Source organism: Scleropages formosus, chromosome 17, assembly GCF_900964775.1.
Source record: "Scleropages formosus chromosome 17, fSclFor1.1, whole genome shotgun sequence".
In the NCBI taxonomy this organism is placed as follows: Eukaryota; Metazoa; Chordata; class Actinopteri; order Osteoglossiformes; family Osteoglossidae; genus Scleropages; species Scleropages formosus.
Window position 1 is genome coordinate 5,856,685 of NC_041822.1, and position 21,046 is coordinate 5,877,730.

At 49.3% G+C, this 21,046-nt stretch overlaps 1 protein-coding gene across 5 annotated transcripts in view; it reads right to left on the bottom strand.

Moving 5' to 3' along the window:
- kiaa0825 (KIAA0825 ortholog) overlaps positions 1-21,046 on the bottom strand; it is a 106,930-nt gene that overhangs the window by 23,202 nt on the left and 62,682 nt on the right. For 3 of the 5 annotated variants that reach the window (XM_018759231.2, XM_018759232.2, XM_018759230.2), the window contains exon 20: positions 20,700-20,960. The exons of the other annotated variants lie outside the window; for them this stretch is intronic. In XM_018759231.2, the coding sequence (XP_018614747.2) occupies positions 20,738-20,960 (223 nt within the window). In that variant the 3' untranslated portion in view covers positions 20,700-20,737. Of the gene's footprint in view, positions 1-20,699; positions 20,961-21,046 lie in introns of those variants that run through there. 5 annotated transcript variants of the gene reach the window in all.

Here is a 21,046-nt window from a genome sequence, read left to right on the forward strand (position 1 = left end):
ACTAAGTGTACTGAGGTCACCCTGTACCTAAAAATTGTTCAGTCACTGTTACTCCTTACTTATAACCTGGGATCTTTAGGTTTTCATGAAATTATTACTGCTAAGGAATATGGTCAGTGCTAAATCCAATATCTTTTAGCATAACCTGAAAAAACAAAAACAATCCTGGGACTCTGTTTCAAAGGGGTGATGATGACCCCGCACAACGGGAAAGACAGTTAGTGAAATATTATTGAGGAGCTGGAAGGTTGTGTCCAGCAACAAAATCCAGGCAATCTGAAAAGTCTACCCTGGGGTCCAGGAAAAAACTTTGGATAGAAATGGCAAACGATTTCCAAAGCCTCTTTAAAAAAAAAAAATCCCAGCAATCCTCTGATGACAAAGAAACAAATATCACACACTTTGATCACATGGGAGATCGAGCCAGTTTTTGGAGGAGGTGCCCAAATTAAAAGGTCACGTGGAAGGAGATATACGGGCATATTCAGCACGGCCAAAATGCCATCCAGTTTGAGAGATTAAATGTAAGGACGACGTAATAAATGAAGGGTACCAAAAAATGGAAATGTATAAGATTTAGGCGAATTTTCAAGATACGGTAGAACGGCAGTAAAAAGAGCTTCCGAAGGACCGGTGTACATTCGGCATACACATTTATCGGTCAATGGAGAGAAATGGAAACCATTGTAGTGCCTCAATAAACGAGTTGAGTGCTCAGTTTTAATGCTGTGTAAAAAATGGAAATGACCCTGTGTGCCTTTGGACACCCTGACCCGCACTCACAAGAAGGCATTTACGAAATGAATGCAATTTCGGCAGTAAATCACCATGTCCCGGGAACGTCTGAACGTCCTAATCAGAGCACTGGCACAGCAGGTTCGCCACACTGCAGCATCTCATCAAAGCCTGTGCTTAACTTTCAGGATTTCTTTTTTTTTTTTTAAAGTTTCCATTATCTTGCAAAAATAATTCAATGCACTATATGGACTCACCATGCAGCATTTCTGATAAAAAAGCAATAAAAGAGGGGCTCATAAAGCAAATAGCCAGCCTCTGTAACCTCTTACATGATCAGTTAAAGCTGTTTATTTGGCAGAGTAAAATTTTACTGTGACAGCCTCCTCTCAGCTTGACGGACACCTCATATGGCTGAAAGGCTGCAGGACCCCTCTGGTACCCGGAGACAGAGGAGGAGCAGCTGGCAGACCGCAGCGACAAGACACGCCACGTCCCGGGAAGCTCACGGTGCCCGGCTTCAGTAGGTACGTAAGCGAGCAAACGAACAAACGAGGCAACAGGTGCGCGGCCGATTCTGCGTGCGGATGTTGCGGTCGAGGAGGTCGCCGGAGGGATCGCAGCCCGAGGGGAGCCGCGCTCTGCCAAACCGTCCGAGCCGCGACCCGGAACAAGGCCCGACGCAGGCTTCCGAGAGAGCGGGCCCCGTGGTCTTACACAAAGAGGTGTAGTAAAAGCCCGGAGCCATCTCTGTACGAAGAGCGGGAAGCTTCCCAGAGGGAGCCGGCCCGTTTCCAGCAGCCCAGATGTGTGGGTGTGTCTCATGTTCCGCCGTGTCTTGTTTGTCGTGCGTTTGTTCTACGATCGGCAAAAAGGTTTGTAAAAACAGCTTGCGCTCCCGCTCGCAAACCGCAGAAGGATACGCGGCCCGGCGGAAGGCGACGAACGAACGGGCCGACGGGATCCGGCGCGTTTGCGGCACTTTCACCTGGAAAAGGTCTTCGGACGCGTCGGGGCCAATCCTCGGGGGACATGACTTAGCGCACACTGCCCTCTTGTTGTCGCTCGTGCAATAACAAAGGCTCTTCCTGTGCTTCAAAGCACCGATTTGGAGGGAAATTTTATTAGGGAACAGAATAAATCGTTCTTATCGTGAGGAGGAAATGTTGGATCGGACCCGACTGCTTTGCCGCGTTTGCGACAAAAGGTTAACCCTTTGTGTGCCGGGGGAACGTACGGGCGACTGGGCTACGTGGGCGTGTTTCCAGTTGGGAAGCTCAGGGTTAGCCTGCGCTCATTGTATCACACTTTCTTACTTGAGGCCTCGGTCAGATTTTTTTTCACCACTCGCTCTAACAAAAGCTCAACATTTTCTTTCGAAACGTAGGAAAAGTCCACTGCGGACCCAGGGATGAAGGGAAATCTGAACGAAAACGACACAGATTAAAAGTAAAGTGGCATGTGCATTTCTCACTGGTGCGGTCTGTATTTTATTAAGGAAACTCGTGACCTTCAGTCATCTAATAGCGTGAACCCAGTGTCGACAAAACATTATGACTAATACCTTTAAAATGAGTTAGACACTGAATGAAGAAAAATGGCCCAATACAAGCTCGGTTATGACCAGTTAAAAAGGGCTTTGACAAATAATATATAAATAAAATGAGGGACAAGTTTATTTAAATGGTCAAAAGGTTTAAATAGTTTAGACATAATGTATTTTTGAAGGTGATCCTAAGAAACAACAAAGAATCACTGTTACAGAACTTTATTTGTCAGTACAGCATATGGAAAGCAATCTGCTCATGAAGTTAGATTTGGTCTTATTGCCCATTACTTGTTTTTACTGAATATATATTAAATCAGAGGATCCACGCAGTTAGACGTTGTTATTTAAGACAGTACGGAACTGTCGGCGTTACAGCCATGCTAAACAGCTCCTCCGTGAAAAACACGAGGAAGCAGTATAACAGCCACCCTGTACAAACTCCCCCAATAAAAATTTAAATTAAAGGTCTTCCATCAACAAGATGCGCCCTAATATTTCAACATTACTGCGCAAAGAAAATTAGATCCCTAGCAAACATTTTACGGGTTACTCTATTTAAGCCAAGCAAGGACTGGTTATATAAAGGGATCGTCCACTCGGATCAAATTAAGAGATTTATGTAACATTTAGCAGCCACCTTCCACAACAACGCAGATGAACGTGCTTGACCTTTCAGCAGTTTCAGACAATACGTTGTGGCCGACCAGTAAAAAAAGCAAAGTAGTTTGTGTTTATTACGATTTAAGGCTGCTAGTTTCCAAAGTGCCTGTAAACATCTAGTGAACATGTCACAGCTTCATACATAAAAGAGCAGCACTGAAATTGCAAATGGCCATTGTGCGGAAGAACATAATGTGCCATGGAGCGGAGCTGCTGGGCAAACCGAGAGCGGGCGTCCAAGAAGTCGGCGTGTTGAAGACAGCATTGCGACCGAATTACGTGGCTCCCAAACAATGGCGGAATCCACAGACTTAACGTGTTGCTTCACTGCAGGCACTTTCCAACATACAGACCTGTAGGAAAAGAGCTAAAGGCCCTAACAGTGGCTCGGGTGCATTACGCACACATACGCCGGCTGAAATTGCTTGTCCCATACGGGGTTGCGGGGAGCCGGAGCCTAACCCGGCAACTCGGGGCGCGAGGCTGGAGGGGGAGAGGACGCATCCGGGACGGGACGCCGGTCCATCGCAAGGCACCCCAAGCGGGACTCAAACCCCAGGCCCGTCAGAGAGCGGGACCCAACCAAGCCCGCGCACCACCGCATTCCCCCTCGGCTGCATTAGCGTGGTATTATTAGATCCCACGGTAGGCATTTACATCAAGAACAGGTTTCAGAGGAACACGATGTGACCGTTGGTGCTTTTTTGAGACGGGTGAAATATGGAGGCTTTTCTTCATCACGAGCTCCTCTCCTGCTCTAAAGGAGCCCAAAGGGGAGAATCGGGGGCAGAAAGTGCAACAATATGAGCAAAATACAGGAGTATCACACAAAATACTCTAGTGCCTGCAGGAGGGCACTCTCTACATTGTCTATAGAGGGTCACTATGGGAAAACACCGGAGGGCACTAATGTCCTTTATGGACATGCTGAGGAGAAGACAAAGGACGATGCTCATGATACACCAGACGTGAGTGTCATTAAGTGGACGGGTGCCTTCAGAGTGGCACGATAGGCACTATATGGGAAGAAGGACAGCGCCATTGAGACGGACACGTGTCTGAAGAGACACGACAGGCAACACGCGACACCGCCTGTAGGACACTAACAGCACGAGGGGGACGCTAAGGACAGCACTCAAGGTGGCAGTTGAGACACAGAGGAGGACAAAACGTCTTTAAAGGACACCAAGCACGGAAATGGACATTTGGAGGAGCGCAAGGCCGTAGAGGACAACTGCCACGTAAACCTCATTCAGATGCACAAGTGCTGATCAGGACTTGGCATATGGTCCTTTGTCAGCAGCGGCACATAACCGCGCACTTTCTTTATCCAGGATGTATCCAAGGTGATATAAGGAGCCCGGCACCCTGGAGATGAGTTCAAAGTGAAAGAATGCCTTCAGTAGTCATGCTATAATGTGCTTGTCTGTTTTTCTCTGAAGAATTTTCCATAAGGCTCCAGCAAAATATATGGAAAGTGGTGGATAAGAAATCCTTTGTGATTTATATTTTTTATGCAATGTTATCCTTGGGTGTTTTTCAACGAGCGACGAATTAGCACCTTTCCATAAATATAACGAAAGGAGAATAATGAGATCGAGGACTAAAGAAGAGAGAAGAAAAAAATGTCACATTTGTCACATTCAAGAAAACCCATCGCGGAATCAAGCACTTTGCGGTGGCCTATATGTTGAGCCGTACAGGAAAGACGAATTCTTCCCCCCGTGCCGCACACTCCGGCTCCATAACGTGATTTGGACGGCAGTGTAAAAAGCACAATGAAACAGACAAAACTGGTTTGCACGAGTCCTCCGCCCAAACGCGGGCCGCTGAAAGCACTTTTTGTTGTTGAGCCATGAGCAGCTGTTACTTTAGAGGAGGAGTGAGAAACGGGGCGACGGAGGGAGGGAGGCAGGGAAGGAGAGAGGGAGGAGGGCAGAAATATGTTTGCGTGTGTGTGTGTGTGGGGGGGGGGGGGGGGGATGCTTTGTCACTGTATTTTCTTCAGGGAGAGATCATTAAGACATTAAACTTGAGCAGCTTATACCCCTTCTCTGATAAAAAGCAGAGAATGGGAAAAGAGTTGGGGGGGGGGGGGGGGGGGGGGAGCAGTGGCAAAAGGGGCTTTCGTGGCAACCCAACCCGAATCCCAGAGAGCCCCGAGCCGCCTTGCTCACAGGTGGGCGCTGGTGCCAGCGGTGGTGGGCAGCATCACTCAGAAAGTGCAGCGGGGGGCAGTGGCCTGAGCGTGAGCACAGATACGAGGGACAAGGGACATTTGCAATTTAAAATATCAATTGGCATAATGAAAATGTAAAGCAGTAGTTTTATTTTATTCAGTATGGCAGCTTTGGAATCCCAGAGAAGCTACAGTGAGGCAGTCTATTAATAATTTAATTTGGTTCAGGAGCCTCTGCAAGCCTTTATTCTCCTACCAGCTGCTGACCCTAATATGGATCAGCCAATTAGACGTCTTTATTTAATTGTTGGGCAACTCGTCTGTCGACGAGAGGGGCTCCTTCGCTCCAGACAAGCGCCGTGTCACGAGAGCCTGGCACCTCTGCCCTCGCTGGAAGAGATAAGGGTCTTTCACTGCCCCCAGGGGGTTGCAGCATGGGAAAGCCATGCCAGTTAAAGGGCTCTCCTCCTCCTCCTCCTCCTCCTCCTCCTCCGCCTCCTCGGAACCTTGCGAGATAATGAGACCCATCCAGCACCCAGCACCCTCCCAAAAGCGCCCTCTTCCACCGGCCCGGCCCGCGGCGTCAGCCAGTAGCACCGACACCCCCTCAGCCAAACAAAGGGCGCCCTCCCGAAGGCACGTTCGCTCCTCGCCCGCACGGCTTCGCCCGTGTGTTTCCTTGGTTAACGCGGCCGCTCGCTCTCCATGGCGACACGCCGCCTGGCCGGGTCGTCCCTCTTGGCCACCGATGTGAAGGAGCGCTTGTAATCCTGTCACTTTTAACCTCTGCTGCATGAACATCACTCAAGGGTTTGGGCAGAGGAGGTGACACAGAGAGAACCAATTACCGGCTCCTCTGTGTCAAAGGGGCCACATTTACCTGTGGGCATGGAGAGCCTTTGCTTGGATGTCTGAATGTTTATGAAGCAACCTGACCTGAATGTCAGTGAGCCACCAGACCGAGCGTACAGTAAGTGCGGTGCATGTCTTTCATGCCTTTTTTTATTGTTAACATGGAGAGGAAAAAAAGAGGGAAAAAAAGAGAACCCTCTTCAATTTACCCCCCCGAGAGGAGATGAAAACTTAAACATACTGCACACACATGCAGAGAAAGTAGTTCTATTCATATGCGGCACTATGGAGCAGGGAATTCATCACAGGGAAGCAAGGTCACAGGAAATGAATTTTAAACTTTCCCTAACATCACAGACTGTCTCAATGACTGCTTATATGGAAAAAGCATAGACTAAAAGAAGAAATAATTCAAATAGCACTGTCAGCTTTGTCCCCGTTCCAAGCTGTGGGTGTCCAGAGAAGAAAAAAAGGGTCCAAAGTGTGTGTGTGTGTGTGCGTGTGTGACAACACAACTGTACCGGCAGCGCTGCCACTTGCCATTCCGGGAGACAACGGCTGCCCAGCCGTTACCAGCAAGGCCACGGGCTGCAGCTTCATACCCAGAAATAGAAGCGCCACGGAGCATCGCTCGGGGACGATCTGTAGAGCTCCAACAAATGGCAATATTTACTCGAAGCTTCGCGGTTGTCACATAGTTCATGTTTCCAAAATTACAATGTTGGTAATAAAGCAATCAGTGTTGACAACATGTATGTACTTTGGATACTGTCTTCTAATCCCGCTCAGCCTTAGCTCCGTGATCTAAAACTTTTGATTGCTACTTATATGAACCATTCTGGCATAAGGGTGCTCTGGAAGGAAATGCACAAGAGATTATCACATGATCCTTGCGCAGAGAGGGCTGCTTTTGCTGAAAGAGAAACCGAAGCTGTTGTTCCCTCTAAGGAACAAGTTTCAATTAAAAAAAAAAAAAAAAAAAAAAACTGAATCTGAAACAGCGGCAAGGAAAAGCTAATTTAGATAACACTGTTCCTTATGCTTGTCCATGTGTGCTCTGCCGGGGAACAATGGAGGCGCATAAACACGGGAAAGCGAACTCAAATGTGTCTGCAGGGCGTCTCCCTGAAGCCGCACCCTTACCGAGAGCGGCGCGCGCTTCGGCACCATCCAGCGTCACCGCCCCCTCTGTGCCCAGTCGGTGTCCAGCAGCGCCGCGGAACCAGAACCGCGGCTCTTCCGGTGCGGGACCTTAAAGGAGGCTCCACTCGGTGTATCCCCACGTAGGCGTGCGCCTTGCCAAGAGTCAGCGTTTTGCATAACCGGTCAGTGTCGGCGCGTCTCGGCACCCTGGACAACACCTACCTTTCAGCTCATTTCCTGCTTAAACTAGAAAAGAACGAGTCACCAGTAAGTGTGCGCACACTTCTGACTGGTTCTCCGCGTACCTACGTGGCAGCTACGCTCTCGCTCTATTAACTGGTACGGGTTCTTGCCTGTTGGTTGAGTGTCTTTCAAACAAATTATTAAATTGCTATAAACTGTGCGGCCACAAAGTGAATGATAATGGCACTGGAGTACTGAAGATGGTGCGAGCATTTCATCATCATTACCCTCATCACCATATCAACAAATGCACGCAATTGAACAGTAAGTAATAGGTATCCAAGCACCTGCCACCACCTTCTACACGATGGTTGAAACGATGATGATGATGATGAAAACTTTGCAGTATCATCACAGAGATCAGCACAGCAATCAGGTGTCACTTTGAAGCCGAAAGGCCCGGGTCCACACCCGACTGCTGTTGACGTGCCCTTGAGCAGGGTACTAATTGATACAGTAAGAATGACACCGCAGCATCAACGAGTAAATCAGTGTAATTTCCACAGTATGGAAACATCATTAGTGCAAGGAGAAATATTCAGCTAAATAAATGACTAATCAGCCAAAGAAAGAATAAAATAAGAACCACGAGCAGATAAAGAGCACAGCATAAAACAGTGGTGGTGAAGTATAAAATAAAAAGGTTGACAATGAAACATGTGCTGCTGCTTGAAGAGGAAAGTGAAGAAAGCGGAGGCGATGATGCCCGGGACGGCAGGGACGGGACTCCACACGGCCGCTTTATTCACCTTCTCCTCCTTTGGACGGAAGAGTAGCGGTGGAGGGAAAAAGGTCAGATGAAGAGTGGATACAGGCAGGTGGGGATGCATGCACGCGCATATATGGCAACACGTTAAAATCACTTCCTGCATCTCTCATTCCTTCATTGAGCGTTTAGCGGCTGTGAGACGTGTGGCTCACCTCACCAGCGTGGGCACTACCTTCACGAGGTACAACTAGTGTTTCTGTTGTTTGAGACACTTTGCGATTATTAGAGTCATATTAACTCATCCATTATATATCGGATGAACGCCCGCGACGGCTCTGACGGCGCTTCGTTCTCCCGTACGACTCCGGGACGGTTTTCCGAAGGTTTTATTAAAAGTTTATTAAAAACGCATACGCGAAAACTGAAGAGAAACCTTTGGGTGCCTCCGGCTTAGGAACGACAGCGTCTCCCGGGCCCGTGGGGAGGGCTGGCGGCGCGAGGGACGCGCTCTTCGCTTCGCGGGAGTCTCGGCGCTCCTCCTACGGTAAGGAACGTGAGAAGCGCACCAGAGGCCGGCGAGCGGAGCGACGCCTGCAGCGCACACCTAGACTGGGGCCACGCCGAGAGCTGGGGACGCGCCTGCGTTACTGGGAACAATGAGAAAAAATAAAATAAAATTTAAAAAAAAAACAGAAAAAAAGGCGGGGGGGGGCCAGAAGGGGAAACACGTTCTAATCTCAGGATGCAGGGCTACAGAGGGAGCCCAAAAGTATCAATTACACCATAGAGTTAATGTTGTTTTTCTCCCTGTGTTTTCCTACCCGCTCGCTTACGCACCGCAGCCTTGTTCTAGATAGAGATATTCAGACTGTCAGTATAAACTGCTTCTGTTTTCATTTTGCATTTATTTCAATGCCAGACTCAAGGCATAAATTTTTCATCACCTGCTAGGCTATGAATAAAAGATTAAAAAAGAACTGAGGGGAAAAGTCTAACAGATGCAGCGCATGCGGCGCAGTGTGCAGACACCGTGTGCATAACGAGAGCCCGGCTTCCACTCCCATCATCATTCCCACATCAGGGCCGCCGCACGCCGGTAAAGACACCATAATGAGGCAGAGGAACAGGAACTCCTCACCTCGCCTTTTTACAGGATTACCTGCGAGGCGAATTCCCCTCCACTCATTTATTCATTTGTTTGTTTATTTATTTATTTATCTATCCCTCTCTCGCCACAGCTCCAGGAGCCGGGGCTGGAGCGAGATGCAGGGGAGCCCGTGGAAATTTCCAGACGCTGGCTTGACAGCTTCCCCCCAGCTGTACGCTGCTCCTTTACGCAATATTTCATATGGACTGGAACAATTTTCCCCGAAAGGCTATAAAGTTTAAGAAAGAGCACGGGAAGAAGTTGCCGACGAGCAGCGGCCGTCCGTCTCTTTCCGCGTCTGTCGGTCGAACGGAAGCGCGGAAGATAACTTTCAAATCCGCGCTTGACGACAGCTGCCGAACATTACATCTCTTTTACATTTCGATGAGAAGCGTTCCCAAAGACCTTCCACGACAAAGCCTCTCGTAATTGCTTTAACGTGAACCGGGTACCGGTACACGCGAAAGATACAGCGTAAACGCACAGGACACACAGAAATTTCAATTACCCACTCGGTGCTGATGCCGGGGGCCCATCCCGTAAACATCAGAGCGCAGGAAGAACCTCGGCTCAGCAATAAAACCCAATTACGGAACTTAGAGACACGGTACATATTTGCCAGGTCGGACTCCATCACCTGGAAGAGGACTAATGGGACAAGGGCCACGCTCGGCTCCCGCCTCCCGCAGCAAAGGCAGAATAAGCCTTTCTTCCCGAGTCTCATTCCGTACACAAATACATGCCACACAAGCACAATGCAAATGCACAAGTCACAGGGGAACTCGACTGACTCCGACTCCGTGCTCGTATTCGAGCGGCGAGTCAGCAGCGGCACCGTGCATAATGAGCCATTGGCTGCGCGCAAATAATTACTCGGGTTCGGATGCGGTGTCACCTATTTGGGGCACAATCGTGAATTTGCACTTGCGCTCTAATTTCATACAATCGGCACGCGCTCCGGACCGAGCGAGCGACGCCTCCACCTCAACCCAACCGATCACGCTAGACGTCGCCTTATTTGAACGTATCTGGACTTCTTCCCTCGCGCCTCGCCGATAACGTGCTCCTCGGCCTTTCGAGTCGCGCTAATAAAGACGCGGGCAAGAGCCCGAGAGCTCGAGCAGCAGAGAGAGGCACCGCGGCTCTCGTTCTTCCTCGACGCTCAGGACACGTGCGGTCGGGGAGGAACTCTGGGATGCTTCGGACGCGCCGCAATCGAAGGCAGCGCGCAGGAAATGGCCCCTTAAGCTGATAATAATCCTCCGTGCCTCCCGCTGCCCACAAAGCCGAAGTTAGACGCCGGATACCTGCCCGCCCGCCCCTTTCTTTGCCACAATAGACCGCAGTCATCCACTACAGCCATAATTCAAGCAGGTAGTTTAGCGGTTAGAAGAGAGACGTATAAAACCTGAACGTCGCCAGTTTGAGTCCCAAGAGCGGCCGTGCTGTAGTGGGTCCTTAACCCGAATCGTTCAGGTAAATATCCAGTTGTACCAATGCGAAAAGCTGTAAGTCACTCCGGATAAAAGTGTCAGCTAAGCAACTGAATGGCAATAAAAAGGTGTAATGGAGTCATGAGGATGTGGAAACACCCCGCTAGAGCTGATGGGAGGAGCACTTTGCGGTGCCCATAGATCTACAATAATTATTACAAGACACCAGCTTTGTCGCTGAATCATTATAAGGCTGAGGGTGCTTGTCAGAACCCCGCTGGAAGAAAACCGGTTAATGGCACTATTTGGTACCGGGCCTCGACTCGGAGGCGATGAATTACCTCCGCGATGCACCAAGCGTTGCACGTATTCAAGACACTTCAATCAGGCTGCAGCCACAGATGGTGGACGGTCAGGAAGAGAAAGAGGGAAAAGGTAGGTATGAAAAATATGAATGTGAACTCTACCGTCTCCGTAAGGGTGTCACACATAATGGACTGACGGACTACATACATAGCGGAAGCCCCAAACACAAGAAAACGTACAACAGAAAAAATACATTTACAGTAAATGTGTGATCAGGAGCTACAAACAAGGGCACGAGGAACCCTGACAAGCGTCATCCAGGTAGGGTTGTACAGGCCAAAACCTCACAACCGGGAGTTTACGGGACCCGTCAAAAGTTTGGGGACATTCCTGGCTTTCTCCCACCAGACATTTAGTGATCGGTTTTGGGCAGGAAATGAGCTGACATGTCTTCCCAGAGATGTAGGTAGGGCACTTTTGAGCTGCTTTGCTCTCAATGGGTTCTCTCGTTTTTCTCGAGAAAACCACGACTGCGTGACTAATACTGAGCATTTTAGAAGGTAATAAATCCCATGGCCTTTATGAAGAGTCGCTCTTAATTGTACCGTTTCTCTTGCAACTTTTTCCATTTTCTTTCAGAGAAAGCAAGGCGTCGGGGTAAAGCAGCATGAGAGTGAACAACGGCTCAGCGGGCGGAACCGGAGGGTACGGTGCAGTACGGCTCGCATGGGTCCATTTACGTTGCGGCGCCAAGAAAATATCAGCTTCCCAGGTTTGGCAGGGAAAAAAGAAGAAAAAGTCAAGTCCGAGTGAGAAGAAGGAAGGGTCTCCAGCAGGTTTCAGTGGCACCGCTGCCAACAAGGCAGGTAAAACGCAGGTAAAACGCCCTCTCAGCAGCGTGGCTGCGGCTGCTATGAGTGCAAGTCTCTAAATGAAAGAAGATGAGGAGGCGCCGGCAGCCCAGTGGGAACAGAGAACGGAAGAGTGGCCCTTCAGGTGGCTCAGGATCATCACTTCACACCCCCCCCAACACACCCCCTCCCTGCGTCACCATGGGCCGAGGGCGGGAGGAACTGGCATCTGCCTCTCAGCTTCCTCCCCCTGCCAACCCTGATTAAACAAATTAACTGCCTCTCGCCGTCTTTCTCTCTAGCTCACCGGAGAAAGAAAAAAACATTTCCACGCGGCATACGAGCAGCTACAATGGCCAAGGCTGTGCTTCATTTTAATTAAATTTCATTCTTCTGCTCACTTTTTTATTCTGCCTCGTCTCCAAATGTCAGCAGGATTTGGGCAAATGGAGAGACATCTGCTGCGGCGTCACACACACGCCTAGGAGCCTTCCCTGCGCGCGAGGAGGAGCTGGACGCCCGCCAGGCGCCGTTCAAGAGGTGCCACAGCGGCAATCAGGGCCCGCGCCATCCCAGCATCACCGCTGCCGAGTGCCGGGGCACCCGCGCGCGGAGGCGCAGACAGAAGGCCTGCCCCCCCCTTTGCCCCTCGCCTTCCTGCAGCGCCTCCCCGGCAGGCTCTCGCTGGGCCAACATCTCTCCCGGGAACAGGACCCCCCGTCATCACACGTCCGCGCGGACACGGCGCGGGGCTCTGCGCCACGGAGATCTGTCTGAAGGCGGCGATTTGCTCCGTTTCCGGCCACACCGATTACTGAACGTGCATCGATACCCGGCCTTGCGTCTCATGTCGGCGCGGTGGAGCCGGCGCATCTTTCAGACACAATAAAGTGCGTATGTAAACAAACCGCGTGAACGCGCGCTCACACACACGTATAGTACACAAACGCTGAACATAACCTACTACTGCACCGTATCTGGGACCAATAACTACCTTTACCTGTACACATTTCAGAACCGCTTGTCCCTTACAGGGTCACGGGGAACCGGAGCCTACCCGGCAACACAGGGCGTAAGGCCAGAGGGGGAAGGGGACACACCCAGGACGGGACGCCAGTCCATCACAAGGCACCCCAAGCGGGACTTGAACCCCAGACCCACCGGAGAGCAGGACTGCGGTCCAACCCACTGCGCCACCGCACCCCTTAGTTTCTAATATCCCTTTATTCCTGATTATTTCTGATTTATTCTGATATTCTGATTCTGAAATATGCGCACACAACTAACCATGCAATTCACAGCTACAAACATTTACATAGACATGTATTCATTTCATAGACGCTTTTCTCCAAAGCGACGTGCATCTCATAGAAAATACAACGTGTTCATTACATTAGCAGAAAGAAACACTTGGATGCAGACGTGTGACTCTTAAGTACAGTTAGATTGTTTCTTTCCACCATACGAACCAATGATCGTCGCACGAGTGGCTGTATAAAACTCAGAATATCGACGATTCGTGATCACCTTCCTACTAAAAGTTTATCCGGCATGATCTTAAAGTTATGATGCGTGAGCATTTAGACCTTACGTGAACTTAGCTCATGGGCGAAGTGAGTCTGGAGGCCAGACAGTCTCAGAAGTATCTGAGCAAAATTTTAATCCACTTTTGACTTTATAAGGAGCATATTCTCTGACCTTGTGCCTCTACATACCCTCGTAGCCCAAGACTGACACGCCGGTGGAATAGCGGAGTTCCAAGCGGCAGTTTCACCCCAGAAACACACACGAAGGAGTGTGACTTCTCAAGAGGAACCAGAGTGTACTGGTGACACAGGAACATGTGCAACTGCCTGGTGCTTTCACCACGGGGGCTCTGCAGAGCTGAAAACAGCCAGATCACCCGGAGGTCCACAGGATTCCCAGCCCAGAAAGAGCACAGCTGTACCAACCAAGTGCCCTGTTAAGCAGGTTGAAAACAACAACAACAGAAAAAAAACTTCTGAATTAATAACAGAGCTGAAAGTCAGGAAAACGCAGTTTGCGCATGCTAATATAACTGTGTAAAAGGCATCAAGACTTATTGCATTTTATTTTTATAAGGAACGAGTAACAGCAGTTTCAAGTCCTACACTCTTACAATATCAGAAGGTTCTTGCCCTCTGAAAACCCTTCATGTAATTTTCTAAACTTGGCCTAACGTTACTTTTTTTCTTTATGGGCATTTGAAAAAAGGAGGGAAACCACGACCGGATACGAAAATGTTGCATGCATGCATACGGCAGATACATATAATACATACATAAATAGTGTTTGAGGGCGTTAGCGCAAAAGTGACACTTTATGAATGAATTGTTCCTGAGCGCTGCCCACCTGAGCCTTACGTGCGTAGAACCCCCGCCCTTGACCGAGAGGGCCTGTGTCAAGCTGCTGTTGCCGCTACAGCGCTGGAATCACCACGAAGTCACAAAGCAGATCGTCGTGCCGTTTAAACCCAAAACCGCAAGCCTTGTACCAGCGCTGAGACTCACTGCCACCACGGTGCTCCGTGTCGAGCGAAGTTTCGGGGGGACGTCGCGTGGGGCGCGACCGCTCGGACCAGCGCCGACAAGGCCACGTAAGGCCAGGGGCGCCGCCGGAGACAGGCCACCGCTTCACCTGTGCAGAGCGGCCCAGATCACATCTGCACATCAGACCAGCTCGGTTGGAGGGGGGCGTCGGCACAATGAGGGCACTCGGGGGGTTGAGGAGGCCGGGTCGAGAAACACAGACATCCTCCTCCTCGCGGTGTTTCTCTTCCAGCTCTCTTTGGGGGGGGGGGGGGGAGGGTTATTGCATATCAAAGGCACTGCAAACCAAACAAGTTGCTGTTGTTACAGAGAGGCGTTGCGGGCGAAAGCTTCTCCGGGCTCCCCTCAAAGTGCCCGGGGATGTGAGCTTCAAACCACAGGCCTCTCTCAGAAGGCACCATTAGGAGGAGTGGATTGCTTTGAGACCGACCGGCTCCGGCTCTCAGGCTCAGGCTACCTTTAAGCTATTAGAGGCTTTCCAAGGTTTACTGCAAAGTGGGCATTTTCTTTTAACGGATGCAGCACGCGGGAAGCAAACAGAGGTTTGCACTTGCACCAAGGACAGGAGAAGCGAGATAATTGACAGTCATGACCTTGTGTAAGGCCTTGTCCGGTGAGAAAAAGAACATCCTGTTTGGGGCCTCGTGAAATGTGATTCGGTGTGCTAACCTGAGGTCAATAAAAATATATATTCTAAACTACAAAGACGGACAGACACAGGGCAATCTGTTAATGAGGCAAGATAGGGTTTTTAACATTGCACACAGCCAGCGGACAAGAATTTCAGTCAAATTTCATAAACGGTAATATCATCTGACGTTTGACTCATGTATGATGCATACAAAGGCCTACTGAGGTATGAGGCTTTAAAAGCACGTGCTGCGAGCCTCCCAAGTTTCACGCAATCAATAAAGACCACTAGCTTCTTTAGCAACATGTATTGTTACGAAGCATGCACACCTCAGGCTGCATCACGAATAATTAAGTTAGGTACACCTCAACGTTTCACCCTCCCTCCAAAACAAGGGAAAATTCAATAAGGTGTAGCCATTTTCACATTTATTTATTCAGCAGACACTTTTGTCCAAAGCGACTTCCAATGAACTCTACGTAGTGTTACCAGCCCACACACCTTATTCACCGCGGTGACTTACACTGCTAGATACACTACTTACATGAGTCACTCATCCATACGCTCTCTCCATCACTCACACGCTATGGGGGAAACCTGAACAGCATGTCTTTGGACTGTGGGAAGAAACCAGAGCACCCGGAGTAAACCCACGCAGACACGGGGAGAACATGCAAGCTCCACAAAGACTGAGCAGGGATGGAAGCCATGTCCTCTCACACCACCCAGGCGCTCTGAGAGAGCAGTGCTACTTGCTGTGCCACCGAGCTGCCCTGTTTTATCAGTATCAGATTCCTTGTCTACACTATGATCCACTGGGAACCGAAGCCAAATTCCCTGTATGTATGTGCATACTTGGCCAAATAAATCAGATTCTGATTCTAAGATTCTAAAATATACTGACAATTTTTAAAAAAAAACACGTCTTTAAGGAAATCGTTGTGGTTCCCTTGAAACTCCTTCGGTGACCCTCTAATGTAGCCATCATAATGGGCAAAAAACGTTCCGAAGTGAAACGTGGAAGTCGCTTTCAATAAAGGCGTCTATTACGAAAACAGCAAATAAAGTACAGTGAAATACGTGTCAAGCACAGCACAAAACGCAGGCGGCATCGCAGCACGTAGGAGTCCGGCGCACGAGGAAGAGCGTCGCGTCGGCGCTGCCGGCGCGGTGAAGACGACGGAGGAGCACATCGCCACCATCGTCACTAAATCACAGTGGGAGAACCTGGCCTCCCCGCCGCCTTGGCAGGGACCTATACTTCACACTCGAGTCATGCAGATTGGAGTTGACCCTCAATTACACAAAACCTCTCTCCAGAAATGACAGTCCGAATACAGTAGAGATAAAACACATCAAGGTTTAAAATGGGTCCGTTCAGCCTCAGTGCAGCTTCATCATAGAACGATATAATTCACTGATGCCTCCGCCAGGCCTAACATATGTTCTATTCACAGCCGCGTCACTCTTCATTTGTAATTATTTCCCTTTTTCGCCCTCTCTTGTAATACTGTGCTTGGCTGAAGATAAATAGTGGGAGCTGGGAAGAATATGGCAGCGTGATGACCTGTTCCAGGGAGTTAAATCCTTGTCATGGTTTGATTGGAACATAGGGTATTGATGACAGTACATCAGTTCAGGCTTCATTGTCGCGAATTAGACTGTATTAATTATCCTTCTCGTACAATGTGCAAGGGAGCGAGCGGCTCTGGGGTTCGACCGAGTCAAAAAACCAGCGTGGCCGTATGGCTGTCTGCACAGAGATATGTACCAAATCTCTTTTGGTTCAATGTGGCTTTTCATTAACCCCAATGATCATGAGACGACTTTCGCCAGAGTAAACAGAAACAAACAAGCAAGCAAACAAATGGCATCAGCTCTCCATGTCACTGGAGGAAAAGACACGGATAAACTTGGCGGAGGTCAACAAGCGAGATGATAATCGGACAGGGCTGTGACTGACTCCAAGAGTCAAATGTAGGTTATTGTTTCCAAAGAAACTCCTGCTCTCGCTCCTGACGGCACAATTAAACTGGAGTTTCAAAAGGCAGAATGCGGAGGTGAGCGAAAGTTCATGGGAGGATTTAAAAGCTTCTAAAGTTTATTTACTCCCTAAGTCTTTAAAGAGGATCAAACAAACAATGCGGAAATAAAGACCTTGGCAAGACCTGTCAGGTTTTCCTTTTTTCATTTCCCCAAATACATTTCTTTATTCTTATGGATTAAGTGAATTCAAAGCCTTACATGCATTAAATCAATTTACCATAATTTCACCTGATTATAGCCCTTGTACTCATCAACTAGATGTCAAGAGCTGGATCGTGGTAAAAAGCTCACTGTCAGAATTTCCGTGGTAAATCAACATGATCATTAAGACAAATTATATATACCAAGCGGAGGGTTAGAAAAGAAATATTGAATATATAAAACAAAGCCATGAGTAAAAAAGACTTAATTCTTACCACCCAAGCATGAGCGATACAAGGATTTTTTTTTTTTAAATGATTATTCCTATTAAAATATACAATAGTTATTTTAATTACTCTTTAATTGTAAAGTAATTAAAAGAATGGCTCCCGTTAATAGACGGCTTTGTAGCCTTGTCTTCTAAAGAGAGCAAGAGCAAATAGACTTTATTTAGCAGCTGCAGATGGGATCAAAAAAAAGTTATAAGCAGGGTATCTAGAAGAAAAGTGGAAAAACCCAAACGCGGTACCGAAGAAACTTTCAGCAGAGTATCGTAGCGAGATGTGAGCAGACATGATGATTTACGCATTGAAGAAACACTGTCACACGCTGCTAAGACGTGCACGTGGTGATGTCTATTCGGTCGTTTGGAGAAAAATACAAAAATGGGAGAAGAGAAAAGAGAAATCCCTGTTCTCAAAGGCATAAAAGTTGCCGTCTTTGGGTTCTGTTATTAGAAAGACAAGTTCTACTGACGATTTGTCCTCCAGGTGGTGTTTATCCAGCCTGAAAAACAGCCGTCTCGATTCACACTAAATATCAAGGACATGGTCATCTCGTGTACAGTAAGAATATTAGCCCTGGTGCGATAATAATTCCAGCATGCGGCAATAAGGCCATATCCGAGACGAGTCGGGCTGGGTTCTGCCGAGAGCGATGCCACGGAGTGTGGTACGTACAGACCCCCCCCCCGCCAGTCCCAATGACGGCCCCCTGATAAAGACACCCTTTCATAACTGACCCCCCACTGTGTCAAGGACACAGTCCACAGCTGGGACTGGCGTGGGAGCCACACGCTTCCATCCGTTCATCTTCCCGGAACCCAAAGAAATAGCTCACTTGAAGCTTGGCTCAAGCTTTGAACCGATATACCACTTCCTGTTATATCCTGTACTCAGCGACAGCTACATCTGTAGTCCCAGGGACTATGAGCCCACCCTGTATGGGGTCCTGAGAGCTAAGTAAGGCCCCGGCATCCACAGCGTCCCTACAGTCTCCCTTGGAGTCTCTCTGGAGCAGTACAGCAAAGCCTCTTCCAGTCTCGGCCCCCAAGACGGGAAGCACACGGGGCTGTGTCCCGCTCCAAAGTTCACACGCTCAGAGAAACACGCAAAAAGACGCACAGACATAGAAACGGTATGTGTGACATGCAAACATCAACAGTCACGTGTCCCTTTAACTGCGCCAGGATTCGACACCGACTCCCATCTTACGGGGGAAAGAAATTATCGCGAACTTGATTCAAACTGAAACAAATATGAAAGTTGACAAGGAAGACAACATCCTGTGTGTTTCGATGTTTTGGCAACTTTGAAAGAAATCATTATCTTTTGTTGGGACAGAATGCCTATAATTCAAGGTGTACCATCTTGAAGGAATAGGAAAAACAAGCGGGCGCGGGTGGGCGCGCACACGCTCACACACACTCACGCTCACACACACTCACACTCACACACACACGTCCCTACCATCCCAATTCACCCAGAGCAACCTCTAACTCACTCGCTGGTGGGACCTGGCAAAGGAGTCCGGGGATTGTGGGAAACACAGTAGCCAATATACCAGCCATCAGTTCTCATGCTGGCCACTCAAACCTCTACATTACCACTGCCCCGCTGCTTATTGTTCTCTTATTGCACCTGTCAGCAATTCCCGAAAGCATATTACCAGGCCCAAGGCTGAGAAGTCAGGCCAATCAGGCACCCATCATGCACCTCCACATTAGGAGCGGCTGGTAATGGAGCCCAAACGGGAAAGTCGCGGTCATGGCTCCTCCTCCAAACCCTGTGACAAAGGTTCGCCACCGTTCCCTGTGCCAACAACATGCAGGCTGGTGTGCGTAGGATTTCCAGAAACACTCCTCGTTTACATTTACATATTTAGCAGACGCTTTTCTCCAAAGTGACTTCCAATAAGCTCTATGTAGTGTTATGAGCCCACACACCTTATTCACCAAGGTGACTCACACTGCCAGATACACTACTTACACTGGGTCACTCATCCGTACATCAGTGAAACACACTCTCTCTGTCACTCACACACTGTGGGGGAACCTGAACAGCATGTCTCTGGAGTGTGGCAGGAAACCAGAGCACCCGGAGGAAACCCACATAGACGGGGGGGGAACATGCAAACCCCACACAGACTGAGTGGGGATCAAAACCCACGTCCTCTCGCACCACCCAGGTGCTGTGAGACAGCAGCGCTACTCGCTGCGCCACCCACGTCGCTTCTTCTCATACACACTTGACGTGGGTTTTGCGCACTAAGAAATTGTTGAGCTGAGTCCAGGAGCCGGGAAAGCAACACAACGGCTCACACGCGTGTGCAGCGACACATGAAGAAACCCGGGAGAAGTGGGAGCGAGGCACCCGTCGCGAGGACAACCGGGACGGCTCCGTGCTCCTCGTCTCGTTCGCCTTATCACTATAATTGCCGCGTGTCTGTCATCACGAGTGAATGTGAAAAAGTGTCTTCTTGAGCTGCTCCAGTGCTTGTTTTGTTCACTGTAGTCTTGTAAAGTGGGAGAAAATAAGTGTCATTTAATGAATCGCGCTATTCTTTGTCTGACAGCTCCGTATCTGTAAGGTGTAGGAGGCCCCAAAGCCTGCCTTCTCCTGGTAATGCCTTTGACAGAGTGCTAAATTCCAGTCCCCGCCCATCCCCCCCACCGAGGCAGCCCAGCACCAATAAAAAGGAAGACATATATTCAGCTATAAAGAACGGTTTGGTCGAGGTTGAATGGGTGCCCCCCTTTTAACCCCCTTCAGCTTCTGTTCTCCCATTAATTGAGCTGATCAGATTGAGCAGATGAATTTGTCTTTGATGTATTCGGATGTTTAGTTGACGTGTCTGTCTCTCCTATTGGCGGCAGACCTCAGCTCTCGCAGACAAATAGGGCTGTTGCCATGGAAACAGCAGCCAGTGAGGGATCCTCGCAAAAAACAATTTTATTTTGAAAAGAAAAACTCGGAAAAACCGCCGTTACAAAAGGCGTCGAAAACGGGGTGTCCGGGTTACCGCGGGGTGGGGGGCGGGGCGGGGGAACCGTCAAACCCGATGATGAATGCAATTAAGATCCTCATCAGCGCTTTATTATAAATGAGGCTAATTTAGAGTGCGGCGTCGACAGCCTCGGCACGGCGACGCGCACATGCGCTCCGGAGCTGGAGGAGGGCGAAGGAGGGGGCACTTGCTCTTCCTTCTGGCTCGTCGAGTGGCGGCCTCACTAAATCTGTTAGCGCAGAATTCAAATTTCAAATTCAGCTGCGTGGCATTGGGAGGGGGGGGGCGAGGGCGAGACACACACTCCTGGGGCTCCGAGAGAGGAGCCTTGAACCCTTGCCACCGGGGTGCTCTGCCCTGCTTCCTGGCGGCTCCCCTCTCCGAAGGGCTTCATTAAGGATGCGCTCCCTGGGACTGTGGAACGCCATGGAGTGAGTGAGGGGAAGCAACTGGAATATTAGCATGTGAGTAGAGTTCCACCTGTGTGAGAAAGGGGAAACCACACTGAGCGGCAAAACAAAACACACAATGGCCACGAGCGCTCGGTATCGATCACCTCGAGGAAA